Here is a 13,975-nt window from a genome sequence, read left to right on the forward strand (position 1 = left end):
GAGAAATTGGAAACTTCATTCACAGATGATAAAATTATAATGATACAGTGACTTTGGAAAAGAGACTGGGAATTCCTCAAAATGTTAAACATAATGACTCAGCAACTCCACTCCTAGGTATAGGCCCAAGAGAAATGAAAGCATATGCCACTTTAAAAAGTTGTACACAAATATTTGTTGCAGCATTATTCATAATACCAAAAAAAAATGGAAACAACCCAAATGTCCAACAGCTGATGAGTGGATAAATGAAATACATCCATACAACAGAATATTATTTGGCAATAAAAAGGAAGTTTTGATAGATGCCACAATTTAGATTAACCTTGAAAACATTATGATAAGTGAAAGAAAGAAACCAATCACAAATGGCCATATTTTGTGTGATCTGAAATATAAAGAATAGACCAATAGAGAGAGACAGAAAGTATATTGGTGGTTGCCTAGAACTGGAAGCAATGTGGAGATTGGAAAGGGTGATGAAGGCTAATATGTATGGATTTGGGGGGGAGTGGTGATTAAAATATTTTAACATTAGTTATGATAATGGTTGTACAACTCTGTGAATACATTAAAACCATTGAATCTTATACTTTAAAGTGGTGCATGTTATGATATGTGAATTACATCTCAATAAAGCTGATGCAAAAACCAAAAAACATATGGCGGTCAGAGAGTGGATTGCTTGAAATTGGGATCATGAAGGCTTTGCACATTGGTAACGCCAAGAGTCAGGGTCTGACCATGGAAGCAGGTATCTGAGACGGCATGAAGAGAGAGTCAAGGAAGACAGAGGCCCGAACACTGGGGGATCATCTATGAGGTTATGGGCATCAAGTGTGTGGGCAGGAGTAATATTGATGAGCGGTCTGACAGTGGGGGATTGGTAAAAATCTTCAGGAACAAGGAGAGACCTGAGGTTTTGCCAGTGACTACAACGAGGAGGCGTGACAGCAGGTGGGATTCGAGAGCAGGCAGTGCAAAGCTGGGGAGACGTCAGAGAGACTCTTCTGGAATTTGGGTGTTGGTGAAGGACTTAAAATGTCCTGAAGAATTAGGGACTTACTATACTTTCCTTTCATTCAGGTATTCTTTCATGCAACACATATTTCTTCTTTTTCTGGCACCATTATCTACTCAGCTGGCCATCTCTGCAGATGCAGCCAAGTGTGGTCGAGCTGAGTGGGGACGGCTGCAGTGTCCCAGCCGCTGAGTGGAGCCGCCTTCAGTGAGCTTCCCCGCCAGTGAAGGGCCCTACTGGTCGGCTTGTACCCTTTCCTTGATCGCCCTCGCCATACTGGCCATCTCTCTTGTTTAGGTCACACTAACACAGTGAGTGATTTTATTTTCCTGAAGGAGTGGGGCGCTGCCTGCTTTATAGTTGAGTGGGAAGATAGTTGAGTGGGAAGATGTATAGTTGAGTGGGAAGCTTTGGCTTTGGACAGATCTGAGTTTGGATTTCGGGTCTGCTCTCTGTAATTTTGTGACTGAGCAATTTAATTGAGTATGAGTTTTGTTGTCAACAAAATCCATACCTCATACGTGTTGGTGAGAACTATATGACATGCGTGTCAAGCTTTTAACAGATAGGTGACATGTTCTTTTGTCCCCATGTTTTTGTTCCTTTGCTTTTATGCTGAGATTGCTTCTGCTGTTTTATTCCTAGCTTTCAGCAGGTCCAGCATGTGTCTTCTAATCAGAAGCCTTCTCCTAGGAATGGTCGACATTATCATGCTGACTTCCCCACTGTCATAGAATCACTGCAGAGTTTACTGTAGAGTACTACCTCAGGCTTCTCAAAGTGTTTTATATAATTTTTCTAATTTAACCTTTAAAATAACCTGTAAGGCATAAAAAGAGGTATTAATATTCCTAATTTATGGAAGAGAATATAAGGTACTGAGAGAAACTAACATTCATTGAGTATTTACTAAATGGCATTTTTCTAAACACTTTGCAGGCATTAACTTAATCCTCACAATAATCCTATGTAGGGTATTATTATCCTTATCTCACAGAAAGGGAAACAGGCACAGAGAGGTCAAATAACTAGTTGAAGGTCACATATCTTCTAAGTATGGGGTCAGGATTTGAATCCAGACAGTTTCACTCCAAAGCCTAAGCACCATATGGTTCTGATAGAATGAAAGGAAACAAATCATTGTTCAGAACTCCCGAGTGAAGAAATCCTTTTGGTGGTTGCTGCTCTGGTAGATTTCTGGCCTGCAGAATGTCATGTAGCGTGAAATGTTGGTAGCTCACACTGGACTACTAGAATCCTATTGTTGTACTGTGGGGAGCCTGTGTGTGAGCTTGCTTACCTGATTTCCTTCTAGCTCGGCCACCACTGACATTCTGTTGCAAAGACCAACAAAGGCAGTCCCTCTAAAACAATAGCAATGACAATAGTCTCCCTTGTCACACTGCAGTTCTGCTCGTTGCAAGCCAAAGCTGTCTCACATCCTAAATCTAAAACCTAGGGGAAACTTTGGAGAACTTTCGGAAACAACCACAGTTGACCCTTGAACAATGTGGGCATTAGCAATGTGAGCACCCCTACACAGAGGAAAATCTACATCTAATATTTGATTCCCCTAAAACTTAAGTTGTTCCTCAGTACCCATGGGTGATTGGTTCAGGACCCCTGAGGATACCAAAATCCACAGATTTCTAGATCCTCTATATAAAATGGCATAGAGTGATACATTCATTCTCTTGGCCCTTTGCATCCTTGTACTCCCAACTGTGGATCAAAACCAGCACAGGTATTTATAGAAAAAAACATCTGCATGTAAGTGGATCTGCACAGTTCAAACCTGTGTTATTCAAGGGTAACCTGCAGTGCATGGGGTTCAGACAAATTTCATAATGATTCTTGGGCTCAATTGGACTTTTCCTTAGGAAGCCGAAGAATATCTGGCCTAAGATTGAACCATTGAGCGCTAAGGAAACTTGGAACAACAGAACTAGCGTGTCTTTGCTAAGTGCTAGAAATCTGCCAGCTAAGGCATTTTTCTAAGGAATAGATGAGCAAACATTCAAAACATCTAGAGGTTTTTCATTCTCCTTGCAGCCATTGATTTTATTTCTTGATCACTAGAATTTTACCAAGACCAGGAGTAGGGAAAAATAAAAGAAGCTGAAACTAAAGTCTTACCAATTTAGTATGTCAGAAACTTTGATATAAATTTGATGAAGAATTGGAAATTGTTATCTAAAAGAAGATGAAGTATTATGTTTTATGTGTGTGTGTGTGTATACACATTTGACTATTGTCCTATGATTCCTATTCCAATTGGTTAGTAATAAGAAGTAGATTTATTGTATATATTTATGAAATATATATGTAATTTATAGATTTTATTTATTTTCCAAAGATCTAAGCTCTCCATTGGTGTGTTATTGAAAAAAAGTTCTCTTTCTCTTGTAAAATAGTTTATACATGCATTCTCTATCTGTACATTTTAATTGATTCGCTATATATATTATACGTAATATACTCTTTTTTCATGAATAAATATGATAAAATCAGTCTAATAACTGAAAACATATGACTTAAACATAAGTAAATGAGACAAATAAAAGGGTGTTTCTTAGGAACATGGAATAACGATGCTAAAATGCTTAAAATTACTTGGGGAATAGAGTAAAATATAAATAAATGCCTTTAAATCTTAAAGAAAGTGCTTGCCCAAGTTTTGATCTGACTGGAGCAGAAAGAGGGAATTGAGGCCCGCCCGCAGTCCGCCTATGCTGCCTCTTGTCCTCTGACCTGACCCAGCCCCTTCTCTCTTTGAAGTTCTGTGGCGTTTACTGAGGTCCAGCATGTAATGACTGCAGGGGCCCAGGGAGTTCACTGAGAAGGAAAATCACACCGGCACACTTTCTGAGGAAGAGTCACACACACAGGCACGCACAGACACATGGACACACACCTTAGGAACTGGAGAGTTTTGCCTTTGCCACAGCCTAGGGCTTCCCAGGGCTCCAGGCACTGGAGACTCTGAGAAACCGGTTTGGGGTTAGAACTACCTCACAAGCCTCTTTCTAAGACATGAGTGCCCGGTCATCGGCTTAGGAAGTTCAAACACCAGGAGCTCAAAGGACTCAACTTGGAGGACAGTGGTCTGTTGACTGTCGATCATGTTTGCTGGGCTTTCTCCTCCTTCAGTGTCCTGAAAAGGGGTGGAGCAAAGGATGACTGGGGGAAAAGCAGGAGGCCTCCATGGCTGATGCTGATTCTACTGCGTGCAGTGAGGGGTGGAAGATCGAATGTGCATAACCCCTTTACCTACTTCTCTCTATAAATGATGATGATGATGATAAAGGTTATTATTTATTGCTTCCTTACACTGTGCCGGTACTGTGCTAAGCATTCCATTCATTATCGTAATGTAATTTCATTCTTTCAATAATCCCTAGGGGTAGGTGCTATTATTTGCACCTTCCTGGCTTTTTCAGAAAGTAAACTGAGGCTTAGAGGAAAGGAATAACTTGCCTAGGGTCACACAGCTAGGAAGTGGTTATGGTAGATAGTATAATGCTTCTTCCCCAAAGATGTCTACATTCTATTCCCTGGTACCTGTGAATATGTGTATATTTCATGGCAAAAGGGAATTACAGGTGCAGATGGAATTAAGGTCATTAATCAGCTGACCTTGAATTTGGGGAGACTCTCCTGGATTATCTGATGGGTCCAATGTAATCACAGGTCCTCACAAATGAAAGAAGGAGACAGGAGAGTCAGAGTGATGCATGTGAGAAAGACTTCACTGGCCATTGCTGGCTTCGAATATGGAAGAGGCGCATGAGCCAAGTAATGTTGGCAGCCTCTAGAAGCCAAAAAAGGGGGGAAAAAAGATCCTTCTCTAGAGCCTCCAGAAAGAACACAGCCCGATAACACCTCGGTGTTAGTCCCGTGAGGCCCATTTTGGATTCATTACCTCCAAAACTGCAAGGCAATAATTTGTGTTGCTTTAAGCCACTACATTTGCAATAATTTGTTATAGCAACAATAGGAAGCTTGCACAGTGATAAAGCTGGAGTCTGAAGTTTGGCTCTGGAGCTGAAGCCCTTAACCCCAGCCCTATAGTGCTAAGCTGTAGTGAGCCATAGGCACAGAGTAGCATAGGTCTTGGAAGAAGAGAACAGGCCACTCCGCTTAGCAGCTCCACCAAAAAGGACCTGGGACTAAAAAGCCTAGGGAAACACCAAACAGACTACAAACACGCCAGGAATGGGAGACTCTCTGCCCCCATCAAACAAGGGAGTGGAGTAGGGGCAAGGCAAGCCAGTTCCCCAGACAGTGAACCCTTGGAACCAGGATATTTCCTCATTTACCACATTTATTCTTCAATGTTGAACATGGGCTATGAGTCAGGCACTGTGTCCGGTGCAAAGGATACCAAAGTGAGTAAGTTTTGTCTGGTCCTTCAAGGAACAGTCTAGCAGGGACACAGTCAAATAAACCATTACCTTTCAGTGGGGTAGTGCTGTGGCCTAGTATATGGGAAAGCATAGCACAGGCATGTGACCAGTCTCAGGGGTTCAGGGATGGCTCCCTAGGGAAGGTAATCACCGAACTTACTTGTAAAAGATGAGTTTGGGGGTTGTGGGAGGTTAGGGTTACCCTAGCTGACAGCAGTCACCGTCTCACACATTGGTAGTCACCATGCCAAAAGGGAAAGGAAACTCTGGAGGGCCTCTGCTTGGCGGCGACGCATGTTTTCTTCTCAAAACACAGGGACCAGAAATAGTTATGCTGCTCCATTCAACTGCAAGGGCCCCAGCCTAGGTCTCAGGGAATGAGGAGCATTTGCCGTGCAGCCAAGGCAGGGAACCAGGAGTGCTTGTGAACAGCATGGAGGACCCCACCGCTGTGTTCGTCAGACATTTCGCATCTGGCACCGTTAAGCCAAACACAAAACAATTCAGGAAGACTGGTTTCTACTTTCTTAGACTTTTTACTAGCCATCAATGGTCTTAAACCTTCTCCAACAATAGATTTCAGTACTATCATCCCAATGCTCCACAATGATTTTGTCTTTTGATATTATGCCCCTATGACTTCTGTAACTAAGCATATTTTCTTTCTGCTTTTGCCACCAAGAAGCTGAGATCTAAAACTGCTTTCCACTCCACTCCAGATGTCTGCAAACAATTGTACTAGAAAAAATCATCTGCAAACAATTGTACTAGAAAAAAATCAGTCTTAACAGGATCAACTTAATACAAGGACCAAAATACGATTTTAGATGACATGCAGTTGAGAAACAAAACAAACAACTATGAACGTAAGTTCATTCAACCTTACTTTTATAATAAATGTAAGTGACAATTGCAACCATGTGCTAATCCTCGGAATGAAGAATTAATTATGTCGACTCTTTTGGTCTTAATTTTCTTACATAATTTTAAGATAGTTTAGTGTTTTATTCTGCCTCTTTTTAAAGATAGTTAAGTCAGCTATACAATTGATTTGCATTTTATTTGATATCCTGCCTCTTTTGAAAGATAGGTAAATTAACCTGCATTTGATTTACATCATATTTCCTTGTTATATTGGTCATTTGCAACCCCACATCCAAGCAGATTGACATAGTCTTTGGTGCAATAGCAGGAGATGGAGACTGTTTGAGTGAGGCCTTACTAAATGCTGGCCTCTTCACTAGTGAGTGTTTTTGAATTATGTAGATTACACTTCCCTAAGAAAGCTTGTTACTGTGGAGACCTGGATAATGAATACCCAGATCATAAAAATTCCCACGTATGGAATGCATTTCTTGCACTTAATCTTATCCTTGGTTTTTATTACTTTTTCCCTTTTGTTCAAGTTCCCTCAATTCTTCCTTTATTCTTGTGTATTTGGAGCTGCCTCCAATCTTTTGTAAAATGAAACAGGATATATATACATATATTATAATGCTGCATTATATATTTTTTAAAAAAATACGGCTTGTTCAGGAAGTATCCAGCCATGTGCTATGAAAAAGAGACATTTATTCAAGAAGATACAAGAAACATTATACATAGAACAATGATGCCTCAATCCCCTTCAAAGTAGGTACCTTGGGACCTCACACAGTTCTCCCAATCGCCATCAACTGCCCTGTTGTATTTTCTTGAGTCTTATCGATGGTCTGAAATCTCTTCCCTTTCAAAGGTGACTTTAGTTTTGGGAAAAGCCAGAAGTCACATGACACCAAATCTGGGCTGTTCGGGGGACTGAGTCACCTTGGTGATTTGATGTTTCACCAACAATCTCTGCATGAGACATGATGCATGAATGGGCATGTTGTTGTGACGAAGCTGCCAATCACCAGTTGCCCATTGCTGCAGCCATTTTTGGCTGTTTTCATCATATTGCATCTCTCAACTGATGAAGAACATTGAAGTAGTACTCCCTATTAATTGTTTGGCCTGGAGCAGCGTATTCATGATGGACAATACCTTCCCAATCCAAAACTACAGTTAACATGGTCTTAATCTTTCTGTGACTTTGCTGCACCTTCTTCGAAGTGTTTGTGCCAAACTTCTATTTATGCTGCACTCATTGCATCACCTTCGAAAGCCTTCTGAATCATCCAAATAGTTTCCATGGAGGAATGTTCAAGCTTAATGCAAAATTTGATGTACATTCATTGCTCTATTTGCACAGTCATTTTGATGCAATAGCCACACAATACACATGCTCACTCAATAGCGTCTACCACCACCACTGACTAGTACAGTGAAGTCCTCATCGTTCACACATGCGCATTCCAGTCCATTATACTTGGCTGCCAGGTTACATCGATGTCACACAAACCGTTCTCATTATATTAACAATGGCTCGGCTATTTCTGGACAGACTGTGTGTGTGTGTGTGTGTGTGTGTGCATTGTACACACACACACACACACAAATGAAAATGAATATATACTACTCAGCTTTTTAATGACCCTAAACTTGGTTTTCCTTAATCAATCGTCTTGGGAAAGCTGGGGTCTGTGAATGTTCCTCTGGCAGCGAGAAAGCTGAGTGGCTAAGGGGGCCTCAGTGAAGCTTGACTTTTATCCTACATACGAGATCAGTTCCTTCCGCCCAGGGAGCAGTAAATCAAGAACTGCGGGTATGTCTCTGTTTTCTGGGGCTGCAGCTCATTCGAATGGCCCTTAGACTGTCACTGGGTAACTCCCTGCCTGAGACCACTCTCTGAAATAAAAACTTCCCTCCAAAGAAGAGACTGTCTCCTATTTCACTTATAAATCAAGTTAACTCCTGTTTTGACTTTAGGAAAATGACCTCTCATCTCTTTCCAATAAATTTTTTTCCCTTGGCCTCTGCAGTAGCTAACACATGTACTCTTGTGATAGAAACAGTCAGAAAAGTATTCAACTTACTCAATAAAACCTCAAAACCCCACCATTTATAAAACACACCTGCATGGAGCCCTTGCTATGTGTAGGGAAACTTCTGTGTATTAGTTCATATAATCCTCGCACCACCTCTTTGTGGTTAGCCTTCTCGTTCCCAGATTTAGGCTAAAGAAATGGGTGTAAAGGATGCATATTTTACCCAGGATCACCCAGTATTGGCAGTGAGAGTCATACCCGTGCTGGTCTGACTCCAGAGCTCCCAGTTTTTACACCTCTGTGCTTGTGCTTTCCATCCAGGTTATGCATCTAGGAAATAAAATAATGTATCTACTATTTACAAAATAATATAAGAAACTGGTTATATCACTTTAATAGTCACCATCATATGTGTATTCCAATTTAAAAAAAAAACTAACTAAGGAATTTTCCCTGTTGGTTTTTTTAAGTGTGAGAAATATACATTTCCATCTCTAAGGTACTGACTCATCATAATGCACAGCAAACAACATTACCCGTATTTTAAAAATAAGAACCTCATCTGTGGTCCTGCAGGTAATGGCTGAAATCAGGAGTAGAGCACAGGGTTCCTGACTCCTAGCCCTGTGCTCTTTCATCTGCCACAATACACACCATTTTCTGACCCCCAAAAAGAAATTTCCAATAGTAAACAACCAGTTAGATAAGAAGTAGGGGAGGGGATGGAGGGGTGGAGAAGGGGGACATTACATCTGTACCCTCTTGTCACTCGGTGCGACTCATGACAAGGTTTCTCTGTTTCGTTCGAAGTCCAGCAGTTAGTCCTAGGTTCCAAAAATGCTTATTAATTTCATAGGACTTGAGAGCTAGATATAGTTCCTGGAAGGGACTTTTATTTATTCTACTCTATTTTGTTGTCCCTGTTTTATACACAGTTTAAAATAAAAAAGCCCAGGTTGTGGGTAATGACAACCCCCAGTGAATAAAAAATGAAAAGCAACACTCTAAAACTTTGTTTGAGAGATTCTTTTTTTTAAAAAAAGATTTTATTTATTTATTTTTAGAGAGGGGAAGGGCAGGAGAAAGAGAGGGAGAGAAACATCAATGTGTGGTTGCCTCTCTTGCACCCGCTACTGGGGACCTGGCCTGCAACCCAGGCATGTGCCCTACACTGGGAATTGAACCTATCCCCCCCCCCCCCAAAAAAAAAAAAAAAAAAAAACCAAAAAAAACACAAAACACCCCCCCCCCCCCCCCCCCCCCCCCCCCCCCCCCCCCCCCCCCCCCCCCCCCCCCCCGTGACCCTTTGGGTCACAGGCCAGTGCTCAATCCACTGAGCCACACCAGCCAGGGCTGTTTGAGAGATTCTTAATACATTCCTTTGTTTACTTATCTTTTTATCTTCCCATATTTCTCTTATTGTTTTAATGTAGTTTTTGCACTTATGGAGGGCATATTTCTCCTCAAATCACCAAATGCACAAAACAGCGCACATATCACACATTCTGTGACACTGGCTGTGAGTTAATGAGTTACCCCCTCCCTCTCCATACTTCTACCTTGTCATCATCCAGGAGCGAAGGTATTGAGGAGAGGTGGGGGAAATCATTCATGAGTTTACACATTAGAATGCAAGTGAAATTCAGTTGTGGTGGACTTCTGAGGAATTAGTTTAATTTTAGTCAAAACTCCAGATAGCCCTGGCCGATGTGGCTCAGTTGGTTGGAGCATCGTCCTCTAAACCGAAAGGTCACGGGTTCAGTTACTGGTCAGGGCACACCCCTGGGTTGCATGTTTTATCCCTGGTCAGGGATGTACGGGAGGCAACTGATCAATGTTTCTCCCTCGCATCGATGTTTCTCCCTGTATTCCATCTCTCCCTCCCTTCCTGTCCCTCAAGAAAAAAGAGAAAGATGGTCCAGGTAGAAGTACACATAAATGGAAGTCATTGCATCATTGCACGGTCAGTTTTGTGTGGCAAGGCCATCCCCCTGACTCGGTAGCAGTAGTGGCCAACTCTTCTTCTCATGTGTAAGCTGGGAATTCTGTTGAACTGAGGATACATATAATGCCTTCAGAATTCTTAAAAAGTGTTGGGTGTCAGGCTTTTGGGACACTAAAAGTATTTGGCAGACAAGCAAAAAACTGTTAATTTGGGGACAGAGTTCCAGGGGATTCTCTGAGGCAACAGGCGGGAGAATGTGGGCTCTGAAATCAGAACCTAGAATTCCAGACTCAGGTCAGTTTTACTGATTTTGCGACCTTGAGCAAGTCATTGGCCTCCTCTGATCCTTGGTGTTTGCATTTATATAAAAAAGAGATTATGGTATTTTATAGCACCTTGTGACTTAAGATAATGCAGTAAAGTTATTGGAGCACAGAAGGCACTTAACTGGTAGCAAGGATGATGAGGAGGTGAGGAAGGAAGGCAAATGATAACCCAAGGAAACAGCAGGTACAAGGAGCTGAGACCAGAGTGCATCTGGCATGCTCACATATATGGAGAACTTGGGTTTCCACTCTGAGTATGAGGAGGGTCATGCAGAGGGTATGGCCTGATCTAATCGAAGTTGTAACAGGGTCACTAGGTTGCTGCCAGTGACGTGCTTATGATCATGGTAATGCCACAGCTGATGACGTAAGATGAAGAACAGGACCGGGAAGGCAGAAAGTCAAGGCTTTTGAGTTTGGAGGGCACATGTCTTGGAGAAGCAGAACATAGGACTAGTCCTCAAATGGCAGCTTCACTCTTTCTCCCCTGGGCTGGGCTAGAAGGATTAAGAGAGAGGAAAAGAAGATGGGACTGTTTTCCTGCCCCTCCGCACACCGCGTCCAGCTGCTGATATGAAGGTGTGCAGGTGCGAGAGTACGTGCACACACGCACATTTGTGCCTATACTTATCTTGAGTGTATTTCTATCATAGCATGTATCACCCAGTACTGTGTTTATTTCCTTAAAGTCAGCTTCCCTGGAGTTGTTCGATGGATGGTTATTAATCATCTATTATGTGCAGACACTATGTTAAGTGCTAAATTTACAGCAATGTAAATGACTATAAGTGATTCAAAAACCAATCTCTCACATGGTCATCAAAGCAAAAATCAATTTAATACAATAGGTGTGGATACATTTTGGGTTTGAGAAAGACAAAACATTCTAATTTTCCAGGTGTATACTCACCTAGTTTGTTGTCTTAGGGATTTCCCATTCAGTTGTACCTGGTGTATTATCTGAAGTCATTTAACCTGTTGACAATCACATTCTTGGAATAAGCAAGTTCTATGCAGGTGAAATTGGACAAACAATACCAGTGACCTCTTTAGCTGCCGAAGTATTAGTCCAAAGGTTTAAAATAATAAGCTGCATTTTTTACCGAGTCTTGTTGACAGACAGTATCAGCAAGGCTTGGGGTTCGAAGAAGTATAATCCTCTTTGATGAATAGTTTGAAAAAATGATTGTTAAAACTTTTGTAAATATTTTTAAAGTCATACTAATGATTTTAGAAAGATTATGTGAATAACTGACATCAACTGAAGCTGTATGCCTTTAGCGAGCCTTGGTGCATTGAAATTGATTTTGTTACCAGTGCATTGGCAAAAGCACCTCAACATCTCAATTTATCATTGGTGATAATAAATAGAGACAACAACAAGCTTCAGCTTTCTTGGCAACCAAGTTTATTGCCTGAGTGGCCAAGAAAGAATTATCCACTGACACTGACACTATCAAACAGAAAGGCAGTGGCAGGGCCAGCAGCAGCAAGGGAGCAGGAGGGGAATGTGAGGCCCCAAGAACCTGCAAACTGACACAGCAGCCTTTAATCTGGTGAGCCGCACCGAGCTACACCAGGGGTCTGCATGCCAGGACCAGCTGGCTCAACTCAAGTCCTGTTGGGAGTCTCCCTTTTCAAGTACAACCTCTGGGTAAATTCTAGCACAGAGCAAACTTCCCAGGGCTCCTGTGATTCCCTCAAAATTATTTATATGGGTAAATTTAAGTACCTGAACAACAGAAAGAATGTAGTCTTGCTTTTGTCAGTGTATGCTGTCTGACCTGTCCCAGTGAAAGTGCATGTGTTTTTTTTTTTTAATACAAAGATATGGAATGTATTAAAAGTATACTAGAATGTCAACTCCAGGAAAGGAGAATACAGTTTCCCTCATTGACATTTCCCCAGTTCTGGAACAATGCCTGACACATGGTAGATGCTCAAAAAATATATGTGGATGAATGAAAGAATGAGTGGGTTCACTAGGTTTCTGACCTCAATGAGTTTAAAATCTAGAACTGAGGATAGGGCATGATCAGAAATATCCACAACAGGCCCTAGACTTATCAGGGTGATCACTCTGTAAGTTATATAAATGTCTACTCACTATGTGGTACAGCTAAAACTAATGTAATACTGTATGTCAATTATAGTTGAAAAATAAAAAATCTAATTTAATTTTTTAAATACCCATGACAAAGATAGTGATTGTAGCTTGTTTCAAGACAGGTAGAAATCATTTAGAGGAGAAAGAGAGAGACTCTGTCTGGGTTGATAAGGAGAAGTTTCACAATGGAGAGACATTTGGAAGAAAAAAAGGAGAAAGAAGGAAAAAGAAACTGAAAAATAGGATAGAGGCTTATGCAAAACATCAGTGTTAGAGAAAAGATCTAAAAGTTACCTTTGGTAATAATTAGAACCTGAAGACAGCATGAACCACTGAGAAAATATGGAGGGACTTAAGAATCAAAATAACATGAGGTCTGACCAAGAGGTATCCAGCCATGTAATATGAAAAATAGAGACTTTTGTTCAAGAAGATACAAGATAGAAGAAACATTGTGCATAGGACAATGATACCTCAGTCCCCTTCAAAGTAGTCATCTTGGAACCTCACACAGCTCTTCCAATTACCATCAGCTGCTCCATCATATTTTCCTGAATCTCACTGCTGGTCTGAAATCTCTTCCCTTTCAAAGGTGATTTTAGTTTGGGGAAAAGCCAGAAGTCACAGGGCACAAAATCTGGGCTGTAGTGGGGCTGAGTCACCTGGGTGATTTGACGTTTTACTAAAAAACTCTGCATGAGATGTGATGCATGAATGGGCATGTTGTGATGATAGCTGTGGCCTTCTGAATCATCTGAATAGTTTCCACGGAGGAATGGTTAAGCTTAACACAAAATTTGATGCAGATTCATTGCTCTACTTGCTCTGTCATTTTGAATGTGAGGGCCACACAGTACACGTGCTCATTCAAAGGCATCTACTGCCCCCACTGACTAGTACAGTGAAGTCATCATTGTTCACACATACACATTCCAGCCCATTCTCTTTGGCTGCCAGGTTACATCGATACTGTTCTTGTTATATTAACAATGGCTGGACTTTTTCTGGACAGGCCTCATATAGTAGATACCCATATTTGCTACATAAATAGCACTTCAAAAATCACCCCAGCCCCCAATTTTTTCAATTTTATAAATAATTATATTGATGACACTTTAAAAGTATTTTAAACCTAAAAAATTCTGTGCAGAGTGAAGTGTTATATGAAATTCTAAATACAAAGGGTTATACAGATGGTTTATGAGAACAGCAAACAACAATAAAATCCTTTATGATGTTCCTCCTTACAATGTTTGCTTTCACA

General features: G+C 41.1%; 1 protein-coding gene across 1 annotated transcript in view; it reads left to right on the forward strand.

Annotated features, from left to right (window-relative positions):
• Window positions 1–826: 826 nt before the first annotated feature.
• Window positions 827–13,975, forward strand: part of SHROOM3 (shroom family member 3) — a 201,824-nt gene continuing 188,675 nt past the window's right edge. Inside the window, exons 1-2 of the mRNA XM_054594464.1 lie at window positions 827–957; window positions 1,142–1,228. Coding sequence (XP_054450439.1) covers window positions 827–957; window positions 1,142–1,228 — 218 coding nt within the window. The remainder of the gene's footprint in view (window positions 958–1,141; window positions 1,229–13,975) is intronic.

The sequence above is a fragment of the Pteronotus mesoamericanus genome, unplaced genomic scaffold (assembly GCF_021234165.1).
Source record: "Pteronotus mesoamericanus isolate MK-2021 breed Mesoamerican mustached bat unplaced genomic scaffold, CSHL_Meso_final contig_130, whole genome shotgun sequence".
Taxonomy (NCBI): domain Eukaryota; kingdom Metazoa; phylum Chordata; class Mammalia; order Chiroptera; family Mormoopidae; genus Pteronotus; species Pteronotus mesoamericanus.